Source organism: Chanos chanos, chromosome 3 (assembly GCF_902362185.1).
Source record: "Chanos chanos chromosome 3, fChaCha1.1, whole genome shotgun sequence".
NCBI lineage: Eukaryota > Metazoa > Chordata > Actinopteri > Gonorynchiformes > Chanidae > Chanos > Chanos chanos.
In genome coordinates this window covers 9,281,956-9,304,200 of record NC_044497.1, presented here as the reverse complement: position 1 = coordinate 9,304,200, position 22,245 = coordinate 9,281,956, and the positions used below count along the sequence as shown (strand labels likewise).

At 42.4% G+C, this 22,245-nt stretch overlaps 2 protein-coding genes across 6 annotated transcripts; one reads left to right on the top strand and one right to left on the bottom strand.

Annotated features, from left to right (window-relative positions):
• Window positions 1–5,167: 5,167 nt before the first annotated feature.
• On the bottom strand, window positions 5,168–12,396 carry ythdf3 (YTH N6-methyladenosine RNA binding protein F3). Of its 3 annotated transcripts, XM_030769843.1 has the most exons (7): window positions 12,129–12,396; window positions 11,583–11,607; window positions 10,959–10,964; window positions 10,803–10,882; window positions 9,655–10,481; window positions 8,830–9,604; window positions 5,168–5,668 (listed from the first exon to the last, which is right to left on the bottom strand). In XM_030769843.1, the coding sequence occupies exons 1-7, from the start codon at window positions 12,150–12,152 to the stop codon at window positions 5,645–5,647; spliced, it is 1,761 nt and encodes a 586-aa protein (XP_030625703.1). In that variant the 5' UTR covers window positions 12,153–12,396; the 3' UTR covers window positions 5,168–5,644. The 3 variants fall into 3 exon arrangements, with proteins under 3 accessions (XP_030625703.1, XP_030625702.1, XP_030625704.1); XM_030769842.1 differs by lacking the exon at window positions 10,959–10,964; XM_030769844.1 differs by lacking the exon at window positions 10,959–10,964 and having other exon boundaries at window positions 8,830–9,609; window positions 9,714–10,481.
• A 4,166-nt stretch (window positions 12,397–16,562) lies between these two features.
• pdha1b (pyruvate dehydrogenase E1 subunit alpha 1b) lies at window positions 16,563–20,680 on the top strand. Of its 3 annotated transcripts, XM_030769086.1 has the most exons (12): window positions 16,563–16,619; window positions 16,982–17,002; window positions 17,803–17,871; window positions 18,016–18,189; window positions 18,372–18,498; window positions 18,687–18,778; window positions 18,946–19,038; window positions 19,253–19,408; window positions 19,513–19,584; window positions 19,798–19,865; window positions 20,163–20,271; window positions 20,516–20,680. In XM_030769086.1, the coding sequence occupies exons 1-12, from the start codon at window positions 16,563–16,565 to the stop codon at window positions 20,678–20,680; spliced, it is 1,203 nt and encodes a 400-aa protein (XP_030624946.1). The 3 variants fall into 3 exon arrangements, with proteins under 3 accessions (XP_030624946.1, XP_030624944.1, XP_030624945.1); XM_030769084.1 differs by lacking the exon at window positions 16,982–17,002; XM_030769085.1 differs by lacking the exon at window positions 16,982–17,002 and having other exon boundaries at window positions 16,563–16,633; window positions 17,808–17,871.
• Window positions 20,681–22,245: the final 1,565 nt, after the last annotated feature.

Sequence of the window (22,245 nt, the reverse complement as noted above, 5' to 3'; positions counted from 1 at the left end):
ATTTGAAATCACAAAGCTCCTTATGAAAATAAGTGTGTTTCTAGCTCTTGGTTATAATTACATACCATTTCAGATATTTCTAACTCAAAAAATAACACCCAGACCAATTTTCTCTCTTAGAATATATGACAATATCAAACTATACCAGAATAAAATAACTCTTACAATTAATTGTGGTTTGCCTTATACTGAAAATGAACAGTGCTAAAAATGAAACATTGTTAATACCATATAAAACTAACATATAGTTTTTACTGTGACTGTCTACTGGAAGCTGCACATGTCTGGTGTATATTATTACAGTTATGTCTTATAAAAGAGACAAAAATCAAATTTTTCAAAAAAGGGTATCATTTTATTAAGTGTGAAAACATGGTGGCAACGGTTATGACGCTGCAACTTCTCTCACAAATATTTTTTTTTCCAGCCTTTTTTTTTCTAAAAAAAAACTGTGCTCTTTTTGGGTGATTGAAAATAAGTGGAAAAATACCATACGGACTATGACAGCCATCAATACAGGAAAAAAAAGAAAAAAAAAAAAAAAGACTTTCACAACATAGATTTGACCTAACCTTGCTCCAAGCCATTTCTTGACAGTTTAATGTGACAGTTGCATCAAAGGCTGCAGAATCAAAGTGCCTTCTCCAGCTTTCACGTCTTCACATAATTGGGTGTGTACGCCCTCAGAAAAGAACATTTTAGGAATCCTCAATAACGGTGCATTTTTTTTTTCTTTTCTGCTACATCAGAATGTGTCAGTACATTTTAACGGAGCTAGATACAAATCTACACTTCATACACTTATAAATCTGATATATAACACAACACTGACAACACGCAGTTATTCAGAGGTTTTGTTTTTTGGGGGTTTTTCTTGGGGTTTTTTTTTTTGGGGGGGGGGGGGGGGGGGGGGGGGGGGGGGGGGGCTTGGATAAGATAATATAATCAAAGGCAATTGTACAGCTTTGAGCTATTCCAGCTATGAGCTTATCAACTCTTTGAACACACTAGTTAGGAAAACCCCAGAGAATACAAAGGCAACTGAAATTAAACTTCCATTTGCATATCCATCCATTGTCCTTTCACGGCTTGCTTTTGAAACCGGCAGTTCTGGAGGAGTGTGGCAAGGACTATTAATAGACTGGACAGTGCTGCTCAAAATTTCACCCAAAAAAAGACGGAGAGAGAGAGAGAGAGAGAGAGAGAGAGAGAGAGAGAGAGAGAGAGAGAGAGTGGTATGGTTGTCTCAAGCTCTGTCGCCTGAACGACATGGCCATGCAAATGAACATGTAGAGGAGGACAGAGTTAAGTCTCAATTCAGAGGCCCCTCCAATGTAATTATAAGCCTTTATATCACGCCTGACATGAAGAGGGATTTCCTCTCAGAAACACAGAGGGTTACACTTGGCAAGCAACCATTAATTGCTTTGACAAAGGTGCAATTTGGAAAACAAGCGCTATTTTTTTTTTTTCATGTAAGAATCGCTTGCCTTACAACAGAGCAGCTTCTGGACACAAGAGAAAACGGCAGAACTAATACAACACACAATAACAAAATCTCAACATCATCCCTCTGAAAAAAAAAACAAAAAAAAAAAAGAAAGAAAGAAAGAAGAAAGAAAGAAAGAAAGAAAGAAAGAAAGCTCCACTGGTTCAGCTCCATGGCTGCAGTGATGTTTGTTTGGTGTAGCTGCACCAAGTCAAGATTATTTTTAGTGACAGGAGAGAAACTCTCCTTATTTGTATTCATTAGGCTGCTGACTGTACTACACAGAGGAACAAACCCCATTCTACACAATCTTCACTGCCTGGAGAACTATAAGTATGGCAAATGAGAGAAGAGACTTAACACCTATCACAGCTAAGTTGTAATGAAATCATTTTTCGCTCCATAATTATTTTGCCTGTATATACAGCTTTTAATTATTCCTACTGTGTCCCGTTTTATTTATTTCTAACCCACTCGACTCCCAATAAGCCACGCAGTGGTAACAGTGCTACCACTAAACTAACATGGGTGAAGCAATAATGTGTGTGATGAGATGCTGATCCACTGTTATGCCTTGGAATGAGATTATTTCCTTTCATGTCGAAGCCCTCAGCACCTGCCCATGCAACCCCCCAGACGCCTTTGTCCTACGGAACCGGGTGATCAGATTGATCGCCACTGATCACAAGGCCCCTGGCCAGTTGAATCTGATGGGTTGGACTTGAGATTTAACATAGATGCCTTGTTAAAACACAAATTAGATGTGCAGTACGTCTCCAGGAGAAAAGATGCTCTAGCCAGTGAGGGGGGAAATGAAGTTATACAATGGCGACATCTAGTGGATGGCCACTGAAACAATCCATGGATTTATGCAGGCAAAACAACCGTGGAGAAAAAACGTTTTTATTACAAGTTAGCTGAGATATGGGTTACATCTCTTCTCTTGTAAAAACAATGCTCTCGCCAATCAGAAAAAAAAACAATTACACAATGGTGACATCTAGTGGTTAGCAACTGAAAGTAACAATGGATTTTCCAGATACAGAGCACAGCATGCATCATCAGTACTGGCCCCCCTCCCCTGAGTACTCTTGGTTTTATTCTGTATAAACATGGCTGATACAGTTAGTCAAGTGTCTGATAATTAGTTGATGAGCTGAGTCAGCTGTGTCTGTGTATGACAACAACTCAAAGCAGAGAAACTAAACGTGATAGGTCTTGAAAAAAGAATTGTGAAACACCTCCATAAATGACTGTGGTAATCACAAATGATCACGTTCACTAATTAAACACTTATGACCTAAGATGATGATAACCATCATACAAACTATATAAAGGGATTTTTATACTAACTGTTTCAAGCATGAATGTGAGCACCATTACACTGTGTATGGTTCAGATGACCAGTAACGTCACCTAGTGTTATCACAGCGTTTATAGCATAAAAAAATGATTATATTTCGTGAGTGAGATTCATTATTCTTTGGTTTTATAGGAGTGGCAAATATGGTAATCCGGTATGAGTACGTCTGTAATTTGGGAGACAAAAAAAGCACCGAGGGAGATAATTACATTTTAGCTGGTGAATTACACTTACTCGGGTGAAAAACAGGCCTGCGCTGACTAAAGTAGGTGAACTGTTTACGTTAGAGGTTGTTGTGTTTTAAGAGCATCTAAGCACCATCATAGAACTACACCGCTTTAAGCCGGGTAAGGGTGTTTATCTGCTACCAGCTTCATTCATTTTTCATAAACAGTGTATAGCACACTGACGAAGCGGGCTTGTTATTTAAAAAATAGCATAAGACAATCTTTTAAAAAGTACAGCGTGCGTTGTGCTACGTTGGTATGTTCACGAGGAATGTGAAGAGACTGACAGAATTTCTGACAGATATCATATTATTACTAATGCCTCATAAAACCCTCATGACATATGGCAATGAACAGTGCAGTGTACACAGCTCACTGCATACTTCACATAGAAGAGCCATAGATCCTCCATTAACCCTACATAGTTTCAAAGCACCTATAGACGGTTATCAACTATTGTCATATATGTCATTCTTGGGAATGGGACACAACTTTGAAGGCATACACTTCTGCGGCAGCTAACGTAAGTATTTATGAAGCATGAAAAATTAAAGACAGTGCTGTTTTCAGTGTTATGCAGTGCTCTGAGATAATTGTTTTTAAGAGCGTTATCCTGAAATTTTAATGAAGGGTGAAGAGGAGTCGTGGTTGTGCATTCTTTTCAACACAGAAAATGTTCAGAAAACGTTTCCATAAATCTATATTTATTTTTTTCAAATCAGATTAATTAATCACATCAGAATGCAATAAGCATCAGCATAATTTATAAGCATTTTTTTTTTTGTTACAGTCACCCAAAGAAACATGGCCAAAACTCAAAACCACACAGGAAACAAGGTGGATCCTTTTTTTTTTTTTTTTAAATCGTTTTTATTTTGCAAGAGTTTTTCTTCTTCTAACAACAAGTGTCAGCCGCTCAGACGCAAACCCGAGCCATCAAAGCGAGGCAGTCCCACCTCGTGTAAGCAGGAGTTCAGTGCTTACTTGCATCCTCACAGCAGAATTAAAAGCAGAGAGGTACCCTAAAGGATCTATGGAAAAGGCAGCTTTTGAATGAACAAACAGGAAATACCACAGACTGTCATTATGGTATATCACTTCCAGATGTTTCGGGGGGGGGGGGGGGATCATGTCTTATGGAGGGATGTGATTTCATAGGCTGGCAGCCTGGTGCCACCAGACATGAGCAGAGGAAATTTGCTTTGCTCATACTTTAGGTCATGTCAGTCAAGTACTATGTAATTCAATCTTTATTCATTTTGACTTTGAAAGATTTCTTTTTCCTCCAAAATTTTGTTTTTAATTGCATGGCCCCAGAGTAATAATGCTTTATATATCGTTATCGAACGTCAAAACAACTTGCCTCATGCATTACAACAAAATGCTGTGTTTGTGAGTGTGTGAACTGATTACACCCATAAATTCAAACAGAGAAAAAAAAAACAAAACAAAACAAAACAGAACATTCTTCAATTAAGTAAAAACTCAAAAACAATGGGGTCGCTAAACATGTATAATGTTTATTTAGCTAGTGAGTCATCTAGAGGAGAAAACTGTCACTCGTCCTTGATTAGCTTCTGGCATCTGGGGGCGGAGGGGGGGGGGGCAGAAACATAGGTCTAATAATCCCAAAAGTATAACAAAGGTCTTCACAAACGACAGGCCTAGAGCAAACGGAGGTACATGGACTTCAGAAGAGAAGAGAAGAGAATCGTGACTGTACGGCATCTCTGAGCAGGGCTCTCCTTTGACAAACGCATTTCCCAATGACATTATTACAAAAGGAAAAAACAAACAAACAAACAAACAAACATGTGCATTCATTGGTGTCACCCACCAAGCTGCATAATTATCATCTTTTGGTACACACAGACAGTTGCCGAAACAAAGGATGGGGAGGGGGGGGGGGGGGGGTCAGTCTACGACACCAGCATGATTAATCCACTCACCCATCAGACACAAGCCTCACCTGTCAATCAAAAATGGTTTCTACTGGAGAATCACACAGCTTCACGCAGATTCAAGTAACGATTTCTTTTTTTGTTGTTGTTGTTGTTGTTATACATATTATATATATTTTTATTTTTGTCTCCTCTGAGAATGCTCAAGTTCATGGAGCTATAACATCTTCCAAAAAAATTTGAGGAATTACAAAAAGAAAAGACCAAAAAAAAAAAAAAAACAAAAACAAAAACAAAACCTACAAACAAGTTCTGGTGAAACCCTCAGTACTAACTACACTGGTTAGTTAGTTAATACCAAACAAAAGTCCAGTGAGAGTTAAGGGTATTGGTTGAAGCTTTTTTAGAAGGACTGAAAGTGCTTTAAGATACAGTTTTAAGTGAGCAATTTTCTTTTCTTTTTTCTTTTTTTTTTTTTTCGTGAGAGACTTGAGCGTAAGGGCAGATGCACCAAAACTGACACAGAAGAGTCCATCGTCATGTTAAGTGTTCGCACATCATCTTCAGCAGAAAATGTCAGAACCCTCTTCTTCTTTGTAGTTAGGCAATATTTAACGTTCTACGTCATTAGTGTTGAAGTTCTAGTAGGGAGATCTTGGTAAAGTTACTGTTTGCTTCTATTTCGCTCCTGCAAAGAAAGAGAGAGAGAGAGAGAGACAAACAAACCAGATGACCAGAGTGAAGCAAAAGGAAAAAAAAAAAAAAAAAACAAGCCAGCATTAAACACTTCTTTGTTCAGTAGACAGGTGATATTCCCAGGTGAAAACAGAGGCTCTTTTGAAAGAAGGGCTGTTTCGATGCCAGTGGCACAGGTACTGCCTTATGGGACCTAAAGACTGTCACCCCCCCCCCTCCTCACACACACACACAACCCCTCTCATACATGCTTCTCAAGTGTGGTCAGTGTATTACCACAATGGTCTCAGGTTGGAAAAAATACCAAACTTCCACTGAGATTGTGTGCACCGACATATTAAACATTCCTAGAAACGTCCACAAAGCTTAACTGTAATACACAAAATCTGTTTGTCTTGACAGAACTTGTAAAGACATTTATTGTGAGATAAATCTTAATATCAAGATTATTAGCCTTTACCCGGTTAGAGAGACACACTTAAGTGCATGTTCCCATTTGTGATTTAATATATCTGTACTCAATTTAATTCATTTTAACAGTAAGCCCTTTTCTTATTTCTCCACCTCGCACTGAGATTACATGTAGCTCTACTGCTAACATTACCATACTCCTCTGAAGCTTCAACTTGTGAGAGGCTTCAAAATCCGTTCTGCTTGTGACTACACCTGACACGTATAAGCCAGCGCGGCAACATGCAGCAACAACACACAATTAACCTTGTCAAGTGTGCGGAGGTCGAGGTTTGACGCTGTCATGTGGAAGGTCTCTGATATTAAACGGGGCAGGGCGGCTACACACGCAAGAATAAAGCTCGTCAACCCCTGAAGAGCTGTTTTTCAGACCTCCACCGTTCACTGAAGGAGCCCAAACTATATTAGCTTGAAATATGCATGAGGGAGCAACACAGCGCATATTAATGAGGTCAGTGATGCAGTCAATGCACTGCTGAGAGAGGCAATACTGCTACGCATCGGCCTCTGTAACAGTAAGAAACTGTGCATACAGATTTCTGCTTTAAAATATCAAAACGACCTAATAGGTTGTTCTTCTAAAAGTCATCCAGCGAGCCTCTGAAGCCTTAAAAATACTTTTTTTTTTTTTTTTTTAACTGACTTATGAAGAGGCTGTTGTCTCCGCGGCAAGATCCACTTCATTGCATAAACGAGAGCTTGTTTCTGTTACGAAAACACATGATTTCGTAAAATGGAAATCGGGGTGCCTGAAAAGCTTTTTGCTTCCATTTCGGCCTCGCTATCGCAGATTAATCAAAGTGTGCCGCCTTATCTCAAAGAACCCCGGCAACTTTTCCGAGTTACCCTGAGCGCTGTTTGAGAGAAGGGAGAGGCTTAACAAGCGTTAAGAGCTAAAAGGCTGCTAAAGAGTCGTGTTCAAAGAAAGTCCAAACCTTACCTCTGCTTTGTCTGTGTGAAGGAATGCTAAGAATGTGAGCTATATCAGGAAAGCCATGTGCGCCTCTAGTTAGGCTGAGCCGAACCATGGGCACCGCGGTACTACACGACCATTGCTATGGCTTCTATGAGCTATGTGAGGCAGGCCAATGCTAGACAGCTAAATAACGGCGTACTCCTGATTCTCCGACGGCGACCATACATTAAAAATAACATGACAACAAATCTTGTTCGGTGTTCATCATGATTTATAAATAAAGAATACCTCAGAGAAACATCAACGATACGGCATGCACGCAGTTCATACCCCACTGACCACTGACTTACACATCGCGTTCGGCTGATGGTACGGACAGGTAAATAAATCAAAGCATTTTTAAGCAGACACATCTGAGAATACAGCTTATATAAAAACAAAGAACAGTATGTCATTAACACACAGTGCAGTGTGTTCAATTAAAACTGTAGTGAGTTCTGATGAGGTGCAGGTAATTGCCCATGTAAGATGACCCTCCTCGGTGATAAGGATGATAATTATAATAATAATAGTTTCTTCAAGACTCTGAACACTTTTGAATCAGAGCAAAGCATGTTTGGTGATGCATTCTGAATAGGTGAACAACTCTTGATAAGGAAAAGAACAAAGAAGTCCTAAATCCCTACGGATTTAAGAAATCAAGTAATTAATAAACATTGGTGTCCGAATTTCATGTAATTTAATTCATTTTAATTAACATAACCCATGAAAAACTCCTAACTACACAAACCCTGACAAGCAGAGGCTGTTTATGACTGATTTCTTCAAAGTGTAGACTTTCACATATATAAAATAAATTGAAACCTCAGCCACATAAAGTGCACAAGTTACTTGGTGATATACTGTCAGTTCATAATATATAAACTACTCTCCCCAGATCTTTTCCACCCAACTCTGTGAGTGTATATGCTAACCAATAAAATCTGTCTCTGACTTACAGCATCAAAAAAAAAAAAAAAAAAATTTTCCATAGCAAACCAAAACCACTTCCACAGAGTACTGGAAACCACACGTGTGCCATATGAACACATCAGTGCATTTCAAACGGGGATAAAAACAGCTGCTGTTGAAGTGATGAGCGCGGATATTCATTTTTAAAGCGAGGACTGAGGCAGGAAATGATGTCAGCCTGACATTTATTGATGGAAAAAAAACTGCCGTTTAAACTGTCGCGTTTAGCATGTGGTGCGAGTACTGTCTGTTGAGTGCCAGTCCTTTGATGAACAACTGTACCGGTTAGAACAAGCTTAATTACTTAATTACAGCCTTTTCTGTCATGGTAATCATGTCCTCCCTGGTAACATAAATAAACCACAGATATACACCCAGTGTTGTGAGGGTTAGCCCCCCCCCCCCCCCCCCCCCCCCCCCCCCCCGGGAGTTTTAGATCACATCACAATATAATATATGATACGGAAGTGTGTCATTAATCAGCTTGTACTAAATAAACCACATTTAATTCAAGTGTTAAACATAGATTGCGTGTCTACTATTCACTGCAGATACTCATGCTGACCGTGTATATTGTGCAAGTAAATCTAAAACAGGATATGCAAATGAAGAGCTATTAAAACCCTGAATCAGAGATGAATGGACATGCTGGCAGTAGTCTAATGAAGTCTTGTATAACAGATAGGATCAGTGCACTCTACAGATGCATAGATTACTTTCAGCTACGGTGAGGAGTGTTGGAGAGCCACGCTTACCCTTCGCATGGCTTCCTCGTCCTCCTGACGTTTCTCATAATGTGCAAAGTCATCAAAGATTGAGGTGGTATGCTTGAAAGTTGCAATAATTTTAAGCACTTGCTTTGCCTTCTCTAGGGGCACCTCCTGAGTGTCCCTGGAGTTGGTGACAGGTTTGTTGTCATTGTTCTCTAAGCGAATGTGTCTAAGCTGGTTGTTGGGCACATCCTTGACAAAGATCCATTTCACCTCAAACTTGCCCTTCCACTTGTCCTGAGACCAGACGCCAGCGTAGGCGTTATAGTCCACGGTGGACTTCATCTCAGCCACACCGCAGAAATGGCCACTGCCATTGACGCTGAAGAGCAGATAGAGTGGGCCTTTGGCACCAAGGGAGCGGTAGGCAGCATCCAGGCGCTTGTTACCGTGCTCGGTGCTGCACCAGATGGAGTACTTGATGGAGCGGTGGATGTCATCCTCCGAGTAGCTCTTGATGATGAATACCCGTCCATTTTTCAAGTTCCAGTCAAAGTCTTTGGGGTTGTAATTGTTGAGGGCCTTGAGTTTCTCAAGCACGGGGTGCACCTCGCCGGACGATGGCGAGATGCTCATGGGGACACCAGTCCCAAGGCCAAAAGTCTCCACTCCGCTGTTCTGGTTAAAGGTGGTTCCCCTATTTCGAGGAGCCACCCAACGGTTCTGAGGTGGGACGTTCTGCTGCTGAGGTTGGTGGAGGGGCTGGGGCGGGCCAGGCTGAGAGGGGTGGTGCTGATGGGGCTGGGGGGGACCTGGGGGTAATGGCTGGGTGGTTGGGGCGATTGCAGCTGGAGCTGCTGGTGTTGAGGCTGAGGGGGAAGCGGACTCTGCAGCAAGGGCTGAGGCTGGGCCAAGAGCTGCTGCTGCACCAGGGGCTGAGGCAACATCTGCTGAGCAAGAGGTGGTTTGGTGATGGAGCCTTTGTCATCCCAGGTTCCAATGTTCATGTTATGCTTTATGGGCGGCGGGGGAATGGCGGCTCCACCTCCCATACTCATGTTGGCTTTGGGCTTCAGCTTGGGCTGTGGCTTGGCAGGTTTCCTAGCAATGGCTGCCCACGAGGTGGGTTTGGGAGCAGAGGAACTGACAGGGGGGATGTTATTGGCCGCCATGCTGCTCATACTCGCCGTTCCTCCGAGCGGAGACCCCACCGTTTTGGTGACCGCCGCCATGTCGGAACCCAACTTGAGTCCGGCCACCCCCTGCTCGATACTGCTGATACCTGGGACTTTACTAAGCTGCGTGTCGCTGCCAAAACCCGCCTGTCCGTCCGCTATCGCCCGGCCGAGCGAGCTGGGAGCGTAGCCGTAGCTGCTGCTGTAGGCCGAGCTTTGTGTGGACTGTCCCTGAGAGCCACTGGTGCCCCAGGTGGAAAAGTCTGCATTGCCGGGGAAAAAATTAAACCCATGCTGGCTGAGGAAGGGCGGCGTGTTACCCAAAGCACCAGGTTGGCTAAACACTCCATCTGGGATAAAGTGGTGTTCACCATTGCTCATTTGTCCATAGGTGGTCAAGTAGGGCATAGGGGGGTCTCCTGCTGTGGACCAGGCTGCTTCACCCAAAGAGTAAGGAAATCCAATCGAAGGGGCATAATAGCTGGGCATGTAGGGGTCGGACATTGGTGGGTAGCTGTTACTCTGTTTGAAGGATAATTCAGAGTGAGTGACGTCATGTCATTATGTTTGAGTGGCCTATGGAATAACAATAATCAGAAACCTAACAGCTGCAACATGTTATCTAAATTGTTTGCTCTATAGTGGTACATCATAGCTCTCAAATCAACCTAAAGTCAAACAGTCCACTGCAACTTTCAGGGACAGACTGACTCATAGATGATCTCACACTTTTGCCAACCTCCTGAAAATACAGCCAAAATATACCTACTTTCCCCCATTTTCTACTCAGTTACAGAAACACTATTCCAAGTTTTCGTACCTTAAAAGATGTAATGAGCTTACCTGATTTGTCTGGCTGCTTAGGTAATTCTCAAAGTCATCATCGTTTACAGCATCCTTCTGATGCATTGAACCATTTTGCACTAAACAAAATGAAGTACAACCAAAAAGTATTGATTACAAAGGGCCAATGGACTAAAATATCAATTCATCCTACACAGCTAACTCACTGAGCCCATACATTACAACTAGGCATCCAAGTACATCCAAGAAAACCAAATGAAGGACGCAAATCTCATCACAAATCTGATTTTTTTTTTTTAATCAGTTTCTTATTCATTGATAAAGACTAGTTTATCACCAAGAATGGACATTATATACTTCTCTGTTAATCTTCTGGAGCAGAGAAGGGTAGTGCTGACCTTGCATAAACTTTGTGAACGAACAGCGAGCCTACTTCATATACAGAAGACACAGTACATTTAAGCCCTGTGGGTACCATCCTAAAGAATAGCCTACTTACAGCCAAAGAGGGGAGCATTCACTGTATAGCCATATATGTTAAAAAAAAATTGAAGGATTGAACTGTTATCAAAACCAGAAATGCAGAAATGTGCATTGCATATAGTCTAATCTAACTGGTTGGATGTAATTCAAATAAATAAATAATCCATTCTTCACAAACACATATAATGGGAAGTTTAGTTAAACAAAAGTGCACAAATTATCAAACCATAACGGGACCCGACGGGAACAGTGATACAGTGAAATGATGACTGGCCACTGGCAATTCACCGCTTGTTACACAAACCAAACAGAGCATAAAAGCAGTGTAAGACGTACCTTTATTACCTTGTCCTTTAGGTCTCTGTTCCCATATTAGCCCATGAGCCCATGAAAAGAAGAGACAGCGAGAAAAACACATTAGTCATAATCGGCAGCTTACGAAAAACAAGCATAGCTAAGCACATAACCTAGGAACAACATGTCGCTGTTTGAATCAAACGAGAAAACATATTTACAGCCTGCAACCTAGACTGGCATTGCTGTTTTGAAAATCTAACAATTGGGTCTTACGTACATATTGTTGACCAAGACACAAATTATCGTCTGGTGAGATGTCAAGCTCTCCTTTCTGTAAACGAACATCTCCAAAACGTGTCGCGAAGTGTTTTGAATCTAATATCAGCACCTCACTGGGAATACATGGCCAATTATTTGGCCTAGCAACAGCAACAGCTTGCTAATAAAGCTAACCGGCTATCGTATATCAAAGACTTCTTGCCCAGGCAAAACGACATGGCTGCATTTATCGGTAAAAGATACTGGAACAACTTATTTTCTCATGCCAATGTGTAGATAAGTTTAAACTGGGTGAGTCCTTCGTACCTGATCGACAGTGGTCGCAGACATCCTCCAGGAACCCAAACTGATAGCTGTTTATTACTGTCCACGGTCTCTCCTGCCACTGCTCTGGGAACTGTTTTTTCCCTTTCGTCTCGGGTTAGCCAATCTTACTGTATTTCTCAGGTGCCGTTTTCTCTCATAAACTACTTATTACAGTCGTCGCTGACGATGGCGGTGACAAATATTTAGTTGTTAAAGAGATATACGAGTCTAGATATTGCTTAAGTTACTCAAAATCCACTCTGTCTCACGTCTGATTAAAATATCCCCTACTCTATTCCACAATGGCGGATGAGCTATTACTCTCACTTCCGTTTGAGCACTGATCTTCCGCTTGTGACGTATAAAATTCGCCGCTCACCTAGCGGTCTTAACTTCACATCACAGGTAGATGCAACAACATCAAAGAGACTTCCTTGCTGTGGGAAATGTGATTGATCAAGTGAATGTAATCTGAACAAAAAATAGTTAATATAATTAGGGCACAAACGTGATTTTTTTTTTCACATTTGCACCCGTTAAACGCCATTAAACACACGAATTAATTCAAAGTAATCCAGCTGTACGTCAGTGTTTTAAAAGAACAAACCAAACGATCATGTGATCTTTTTGACCCATTTTGGCGTACTTTTATGTAGGCCATGAAAAAAATTGAGACCTACAACATCACCAATTCAAGTCACATTGCACTCTCGTTGTTGTATAATTAAAACAGGTGCATCAAGTGGTGAAGCGATGCATCAAGATTCAGGTGCATCAAGATTCAAGAGATTTTATTGCCATTTGCACAGGTACAGGGCAGTAAAAGTACACTGGAATTCTTGTGCATATCTTTCAGAGATAGCTTTGTAAAAAAAAAAAAAAAAAAAAAAAAGAGAGAGAAAAAAAAGGCAAAGAGAGGCAATTAAAAGAGCAGCATAAAAAAATCACACGATATACAAACAAGTACACATTATATAAAAATACACACTATGAATTATTGCACTATGAATTATTGCACAAAACAATGGAATGGGGAAACTCTCTGTATGACAGAGACCCAGAGAGTGAGAGGGGATGAGGTAGCCAAATACAAAAAAAAAAAACAGTTCATAAGGTGAGTGTTGTGAAGTGTTAAGTGTCCATGGTGTGAATGAGGTGGGGGACATGGTGTTTCCTTCCAGCCTTGATGTCCCTCACAATCAGTCTGACAGTGGCTGGAAAAAAGCTGTTGTGGAAGCGTGTCTTGGGAGTGGTGATGCTCTCTGGCCTGTGGTGTCTCAGGCTGTATCCTGAGTTCTCCCACCTGAATGGAAAGTGAGCTGGGTAGGGTCAGTCACTGAGGACGCTCTGCGCTTTTCCCCTGCGGCGTTGTGTGTGCGGCGTATCCACGGAGGGCAGGTCAGAGCCGATGATTCTCTCTCCGGTTTTGATGACTCATTGAAGAGATTTCGCCTCAGCCTGGGTGGTGTTTCCAAACCACACAGTGATGCCGCTGGTGAGACTGCTCTCAATGAGTCCTCTGTGGGCCTGTGTGAGGGGCTGACGGCTGAGTCCGGCCTTCATCAGCAGCCTTATGAAGTAAAGCCGCTGCTGTGCTTCCTTCACTGTTGCCACAGTGTTTTTGGCCCAGCTCAGGTTTTCTGTCATGTGAAGGCCTAAAAACTTGTGACTGTCACCCCGCTCCACCTCAGTCCCCTTGATGGTGAGAGGCGGCGGGGGGGGGGGGGGTCTCTCCTTCTGAAGTCCAGAATTAGTTCTTTGGTTTTATCTATGTTAAGAACAAGGTTGTTGTCCTCTCCATAGACAATGACTTTGTTCACCAGTTCCCTGTGTGATGACTCATCCCCACCCTTGATGAGGCCAAGGATGGTCATGGCCAGATTGTGTTGAAAGCAGAGCTATAATCCAGAAAGAGCATGTGTGTATATGTTCTGTTGGTGTCCAAGTGCTCCAGTGTAGAGTGAAGCGCCAGGGCCACCGCGTCGTCCGCTGATCTGTTCATGCGGTAGGCAAACTGTACGGGATCCACCGTGTCTGGAACCACAGAGTTTATGGATTGGAGAACCAGCACTTCATGGCAACTGGTGTAAGTGCCACCGGCCTAAAGTTGTTCATTGTGGATGTGTTTAGTTTTTTAGGGACTGGTACTATAACGGAGGCCTTAAGTTAAGTTTCCGTGATTGCACACACACACTGTGAGCAGTCCTCTGCATTTAACCCATCCAACACACCAGTAGTGAACGCACACACCAGACGCAGGAGCAGTGGGCAGCATTCCTTGCGTCCGGGGAGCATTGCTCAAGGGCACACAACTGTGGATGTTGGACCTGGAAATCGAACCAGCAACCCTCCAGTCACAAGCCCGGTTTTCTAACCTTTAGACCACGGCTGCCCGACTTGAAGGAATGTGGGACTGTTTCCAGTGCGAGAGAGGAGTTTAAAATGTCTGCGTACACACCTGCCAGCTGTTCAGCACAGGCCTTCAGGATTCTCGATGACACCCCATCAGGTCCTGCTGCTTTACATGGTTTTACCTGCATGTGTCACCTGGAACCTGTATGTGTCACCTGGAGTGCAGTCTCTTCAGGGTTTTGGGGGATTCTGAGGGGATGTCTCTGTTCAGTCTGGTGAATCTGACATAGAAGCTGTTGAGGTTGTCTGGTAGGGTGATATCTCAGGTCTTGGTCCTGTTCATGTTTCTCCTGTAGTTAGCAACAGATTGGATTCCCTGCCACATATTACGTGTGTTCTTATCTAGGCAGCAGCTCTAAAGTTTTTGGGAGTATGCCCTTTTTGCTGCTCTGATGGAATTTCGTAGGTCATATCAGGCCTGCTTATACTTCATGATGTCCCCTGACTTGAAAGCTACACACCTTTTCCTGATCTTCATACATATATCCGCATTGAACCGGGGCTTTTGAACGGTAAAAACACGAATAGTTCGGGAGGGGGGACAGATGCAAATGCAGCAGTTAATCTAGCTATTAACAGTCTCTGTGTAGTTGTGAATGTTATTTGTGGCTTCCTTAAAAGATATTCATATCTGTAGCCTCTAGGCAGCCCTGCAGGTCTGTCTGTGCACTGTCAGTCCATATCTTAACAGTTCTAACTGTGTCTGGATTAGTTTTCAGCCTTGTGGTGTAGGTGCTGTGAGGCGGTCAGACTTACCGAAGTTGGGTTTGGAGACAGCAGTGTATGCATTCCTTATGTTACTGTTGCAGTGGTCCAAACTGTTGTTTCCACTGGTGGAGAAATTAACAAACTGGTGGAGTTTGGGTATATTTTTCCGGATGTTTCAGTGATTAAAATCCCCCAAAACAAGAGCGGCGTCCGGATTGGTATTCTCATGTCCACTGATCATGTCGTGCAGTTCTCTGAGTGCGTTATCCTCGTTGGCGAGAGGTGGGGGTGGATGTACACAACACTCAGCATAATGCACTGCAGTTGTCTCGGTAAATAAAATGGCCTGACCTTTAAAGTAATATATTCCACATCCCCGGAACAGGACTGGGATATTACCCTAGTGTCGGTACACCAGCACTGTTTGAAGAGAATCGCTGTTCCTTCGCGTTTTCAAGTTAAAGTTAGTGCAAGACGTTCGGTTCAAGTCACTTGATTGTGATCGGGATCTAAACCCATTAATTCTTAACCGTTTATTCTAGTCATGAGGATGTTGTGGGTTCTGAAGTTATAATTCGCATGGGTTTAATTTCAATTTCTAAACTTCCGGAGTCGGATTCTGACTGGTGATAACTGGACATTTTAAGCATTTCAGCATTTCATAATTTGAGTTTCCGATCTCTAACATTGTGCCACATTCTAAACAGAAACAACAGGATTTTTTGTTTTCAGTAATTGAATTTAAGAGTACCGTAGCCTGATTCATAATACCTATGTTCAATTTAGTTACCTCTTAAAGTAAACAGAAAACTCATAAATCTGCCGTGTCACGTGCTTACTATACAGAAGCGAAATTTGGCGTTCACAACACACCCCTGCCCTTGCATTTATTGCATCCATATCATATATTAAATTATAAAATCAGAGGTACTTGTGTACTGTTACCTACTGGTCTGTCAAATATGGCATGCATCTAAAATTAGCAATGGCCAGCATAGGAACATGTAACACTAATAGACCTGTGACAGCTTTTTCTAAAACGTAACTGAAACACGTATGTCGTGGCTCCGTAGCAGGTAGGATGCGTACACAAGCAATGGTTTGAAGCGTTTTAGATGGGCTCGTTTGTATCAGATAGCCCTGTTATGCTATTCCCTCCTCCAACACATAGGCGGCGATACACCTTAATCTCTGTGTACCATGACCACCGACAATCCACTCTTGAAGAAGAGAGTGGAGGATGAACCAAGTACAAACGGCTTTTCTTTCTTAGTAAAGGAATAACTGACAGTATACGATACTAAAACCCATAGCATGCAAAACATGCTTACGATCCTCACAAGCGTATTTAGGGGGAGCCTCAGCAAGAATGTACGTATTTCTTTGTTATCAGTTTGTGTACACGTCATTAGTTGTGAATGTCATGCAGCTTGTCATCTAACTTGCTAACATGAACTGCAGAGGAGACTACTTAGCCGATTAAGAGGCTAACGTTAACAGTGAGTTTAACAGATAACTTTGTTGTGCTCCTGCCCACCTCACAGTCTAGTTACAGAAATAAAATTAAGGTTGCTCAGTACGGCTGCATTTTCCTGTCTCCTTATACTCAAATTACACTTTAATTGCTGGGTCAGAATTGTGCCATCGATGCATGGATTATGCTAGACTGGATGTTTTTGTACGTTTCTATAGTATCTTCTGGTCTCTGTCTTTTTTTTCTGGCTGCGTTAAAGGGTGCCCAAACAGTGTCAGAGGTAAGACTTGACAAGGTAGACGAACTTTGCAGTTCTCTACCTAATGTAAAGTCGTTTTACTGGGTACTACCAGTTCTGTAGATTAGTGAGACACAGGTTAGATGTGGAACCACGCCTACCTCTAGACCCAGGTCACGAGTGGCAACCCCATTTTTTTGTCCTTAAAGAATGATACGTGTCTTTAGGTATGGCTAGTGCAACTGTTTATTGGTTACTGTGTTAGCCGTTGGTGTATTGGTGGTATACGTTCTGGTGATGTCCTGGCCTCACAGGCTGGCTCTTCTTCTCTCAGTGCTGGTCTCATAGAGCTGTTGTGCAGCTGTTGGCGGCCCTGTCTGAGTACGCTGACTTAACCTCTCCATTTGTTCCGGAACCATCACCCTTGTCTTCAGTCAGTACCAGAGTACTTTAGACAAGCTCTTATATATATATGTATATATATGAAATTTTCTGCTTGTATTTGGTTCCTTCAGACACGCAGCCTGTTTCAGTATTGTTCCTTGTGTTGTTCTGTGGCATGGGCGGAGAATCTCAGAATTTGCATAGTAACCAAAGACACTAAAATAGTCCCACTGCTCTCAACATTCATATTTAAAGTTGCATTGTTTGATGGTCTTTTTTAGGGTTAGAGCAGATTTTGGCATATTGGCGGATCTTTTCTAGGGTTATTAATGTCATATTGATTTTACAGACCCTTCCTTTAGGTACCAGGTTGACACTGGGTAGCTGGGTAAAGAAATTTCACTTCACAGTGTGAAGTGTTGAACCTTTCCCAATATATTCCTCTCCTCTTTTTCCAGGGCAGTAAAGTGGTGGTGTCAGCACGTACCTACGCTGACTTCACTCCCCAGGCCAGCTTTGATATCAAGGTAAATTTGGAATCTTTGTTTTCTTTAACTCAGTGTACAGATTAATTATTGGCATGAAATGGTACACAGCTCAATTAGTGCAATATGTTTGTTAAGACTGATTTCTTTGTGTATTCTCCTGTGTTTTCCCTCGGTCGTTTACAGAAGTGTGAGCTCCATCGTTTAGAGCAAGGTCCTCCGGGCGAGGCAGTGCTGACCAGAGAGGATGGGCTGAGGTACTACCGGGCGATGCAGACCATGAGACGCATGGAGCTGAAGGCAGACCAGCTCTACAAGCAGAAAATCATCCGAGGGTTCTGTCACCTGTATGACGGACAGGTAAAAATCTAACGTTCGTAATGCTGAATTATGGTCAGGGGAAGGTAAGGCACTGATGGAGGGTGTTCCCAGAACATTGTCTTGGTCTTTCATGTTCTCCCTCCATCATTCATGTGCCAGCTCTCTGGTACAGACGCACAGGGCTCTGATGATGTCATGCGTCTCCTCTCTCTCTCTCTCAGGAGGCGTGTGCAGTGGGCATTGAGGCGGGGGTCAATCCAACTGATCACCTGATCACAGCATACCGAGCCCATGGCTACACTTACACCAGAGGAATTTCTGTTAAAGAGATCTTGGCTGAGCTAACAGGTACATCTCTCTCATATATCACCACGTCAGACTAAAGTCAGAGCGCTACTACCAGCAGAAACAATGAATTTCTGTAGTTCAGTTTTTGGTTTTGTTGCGGTTTTCTTTATTTGTGTTTTTTTGTTTGTTTGTTTTGTTTTGTTTTGAATTTTATTTATTTATTTTTGTTTGTCTCTCACCTCCTCCAGGCCGAAAGGGTGGCGTGGCCAAAGGAAAGGGCGGCTCTATGCACATGTATGCAAAGCACTTTTACGGAGGAAATGGAATTGTTGGAGCTCAGGTAAGATGCATTGTCCTCTATTCATATCTTTATTACCTTTAATAAACAATACAATGAGTGCACTCTGTTACAGTAGTGTTCTTTCTCCTTTGTTGTCTTGTTACATTTAACAAACGATACAAATGTAGGCATTATGTTACAGTTGTCTTCTATCTTGTGCTGCCCAGGTTCCCCTTGGGGCAGGTGTGGCCCTTGCCTGCCAGTATCAGGGCAATAACCAGATTTGTGTTACACTGTATGGAGACGGAGCAGCTAACCAGGTAAACCCCTTTCAGAGTTACTTTTACATTACATTATACATTTATTCATTTACCAGACACTTTTGTCCAAAGCATCTCCCAAGACATGGAGAATCCAAACCATTCATATTCAGTACAGTCCTTAAGGAACTACCTGATGCATAGGTGCCAGTTTAGTGTTTTTCTTAATTGTTACACATTATTGTGGCATTGACTCTCTCTCTCTCCCACTCAGGGTCAGATCTTTGAGTCCTTCAACATGGCCGCACTGTGGAAGCTGCCCTGTATTTTCATCTGTGAAAATAACAAATACGGCATGGGCACCTCAGTGGAGAGGGCTTCTGCCAGCACAGACTATTATAAGAGAGGAGACTTCATACCTGGCCTCAGGGTAAGAGAAACACACACATATATAAATTACTGTGTTTATAATTTCATAGATTTTTTTTCCCCTCTCCGTGCCTATAGGGAGATTGATGTTTTACCTGTCTTTAGGTCGATGGAATGGATGTGCTTTGTGTAAGAGAAGCCACCAAGTTTGCAGCAGACTATTGCAGATCTGGGAAGGTAAGCGCTGACTGGGAAGGGAAGGGGTTAGATATTGCTCACTGGTCAATATAGTACCAGCAAGAGCGTGAAAGCTCAGCAGAAAGTAGAGACAGTAGATTAGGGAAGCGGATTTAAAAAAAAAAAAAAAAAAGGCTTTGAAAGTGACAGGTGCGTCAGTCTGCGTGAGCGATGGGGCCTGTTGTTGACCTGATCTCGGCCCGTTTGCTTCAGGGTCCCATTCTTATGGAACTCCAGACCTATCGTTACCATGGGCACAGCATGAGCGATCCCGGGGTTAGGTGAGGTTGATGTTTGACCTTTCCCCCCCACCCACCCCCCCCCCCCCTCCTCCTCGTGGCAGTTGCTCCTCCTCCATGGTGCATCCAGTGATGCTCTCATAGAGACCTAGCCCTTTCACTCTTCACTCTTTCATTTTTCCACATCTTCAGTTCCTTATACGCCCCCCCCCACCCCCACCACCCTTGGCTTTCGCTCTTTCAGTGCAGTAGAGTAGATTCACAAATTTAGGTTCATTTCTGACCTCCCCCATATACTCAGAATTCACCCTCATCGTTACGTATTTTTTTTTCCGGCAGTTACCGCACACGTGAGGAGATCCAGGAGGTGCGCAGTAAGAGTGACCCCATCTCCATGCTGAAGGACCGCATGATCAGCACCAACATGGCCAGTGTGGAGGAGATCAAGGTTTGAATCTTTCTTTCTTTTTCTTTTTTCTTTTTTCTTTTTTAATCTACATGCATAATTCATAATGCTTGAGGCACTACTCAATAACCGGACCTACTCTGGTCAAAAGCCAGGTGCTGACTGGAAATTCTTACTCACTAACCCTTTAAACTCAGCCTTCTCTTCTTCTTTTTTTTTTGACAATGCCAAAACACAGCTTTGCTAAAGTCAATGGGAACTACTGTCCTTTCTCTGCCCCAAACAGGAGATGGATGTGGAGATTCGTAAGGAGGTTGAGGAAGCAGCTCAGTTTGCTACGTCTGACCCGGAGCCCCCGCTGGAGGATCTGTGTAACCACATCTTTTACAATGAGCCGCCCATGGAAGTGCGCGGCACTAACCCGTGGACGAAGCTCAAATCCATCAGCTAAGGGTCTTAACAGGCCCTCACTGGCCCCAGATCAGTAGCAATAAAATAAAATGAAGCACTTTAGATACCATAGCTCTACCTGTTCCCTTGGAAATACTGATGCTTGGTCATAGCTCCTTAACCCATGTCCCTCAATGTGAAATATTAACGCACAAATGTCAGAAATGGCCCATGAAATTGAGGCCACTCCAGGGCCAAGTCATATGTACGTTCCGGGAAGCGCACAGTTTGTTCTGTTATGTGTTATGTGTTTGGATATTATGTGTCTACAACACTGTTTATGCTTAAGTAGGTTGTGTCAGTTACAGGTCAAGGAGAGAATTACAGTTCTGCAGAAGCACCATGTTCAGCAGTCCCTCTGTGTTAATACGTTTTCATTTTCTGACTGATGGCGGGTAAAATGATGACAGAGCTTCAAACAGGCAGCGTCTTTAAACTGCACTAAATCTAATGTTTTAAATGTGACGCTAAAACAGCAAATTCGTTTGGCCAAACACACCATTTTGTTGCGTTGTATTTATTTTTGTTTGTGCTTTTTTTTTTTTGGTTTGTTTTTGTTTTTTTTTTTGTTTTTTTAAATGTATTCACTTAAGCACTTTAACACAAATCGAGATAATGGACCAGATGCAATCAGAGCTGTCATCTTTCACTTGGTTATTACACAGAGGGCAAAATTGCTCCTGATGGCCTGTAATGTGCAATAAGTAGGAAGAGTGCATTAGTGTATGGACAGTAAGGTTTGTGCTGAACATCCCTGACTTTCCTCTGATTCCTGCGAAGTCCATGTAGGATCTATAATTCCCTCGGAGGTCTGCAACCTGTAATTGTCTTTGTGTCACACAGAGGAATATAGCACAGCGCTGGCTCACAGCAACTTAACGGTAGACGCAATATTACAAACATCTTGAAGAGTAATGCTTTTTATTCAAAGTTTACTTTTGAAGAAGTCATTTCGAAGAGAGGTTACACAAGTGGTTGTGTTTAGTTATATAAAAAATTGTAATTCAGTTAAAAATTATTTGTATGTGGCTTTGTGTGGTGGAAATTGCTACAAAGAAGTTTTACAAAACACCCAGACTGGGTGAAAGGAGGAAGGCACCTGGTCGTTGAGAGTAACCTTATGGTTGTGAAAGATACCTGCGATGGAGACCTAGATTTTGTCAGGAGTGTACTGTAATTTTGGAGGTATGAAAACTTGTTTGAAATCTAGTGTCCTCATACGTAAATAAATGTTCATGAGATGTCGTCTTTCTTGTCTATTGTTGCTATAGTTGTGGACGTCCAAGGGCTGTTAAATATACATATTCGTACATCCGTGTAAGTTCAGATTTGAAACAATAGGTGTCGCAAATGTTTCTTTTCGTGCGCCATCCACGAACTTAAACAAACGGACTCCTGCTTAATTATGATTATTGATGTTCAGCCAGAGGCCTGCGGGTTACATATTATTTAAGTGCAATTGCCTTGATGGGCTTACTCATTTTTCATGTTTATTCACAATTAATATGAACAGAATGATGTAAAACTCGTGGACTTTATTATTTATTTCTTTGTCTCAGTGGCTGA

Coding starts and splice junctions, on each gene's coding strand:
- ythdf3 (XM_030769843.1), bottom strand. CDS start 12,152: ATGTCTGCGACCACTGTCGATCAG. Junction 11,608..12,128: donor CTGCGACCACTGTCGATCAG/GTACGAAGGACT, acceptor ATATGGGAACAG/AGACCTAAAGGACAAGGTAA. Junction 9,605..9,654: donor CAGAGTCCGCTTCCCCCTCA/GCCTCAACACCA, acceptor CACCCAGCCATT/ACCCCCAGGTCCCCCCCAGC.
- pdha1b (XM_030769086.1), top strand. CDS start 16,563: ATGCAAAACATGCTTACGATCCTCACAAGCGTATTTAGGGGGAGCCTC. Junction 19,409..19,512: donor ACTTCATACCTGGCCTCAGG/GTAAGAGAAACA, acceptor ACCTGTCTTTAG/GTCGATGGAATGGATGTGCT. Junction 20,272..20,515: donor CCAGTGTGGAGGAGATCAAG/GTTTGAATCTTT, acceptor TGCCCCAAACAG/GAGATGGATGTGGAGATTCG.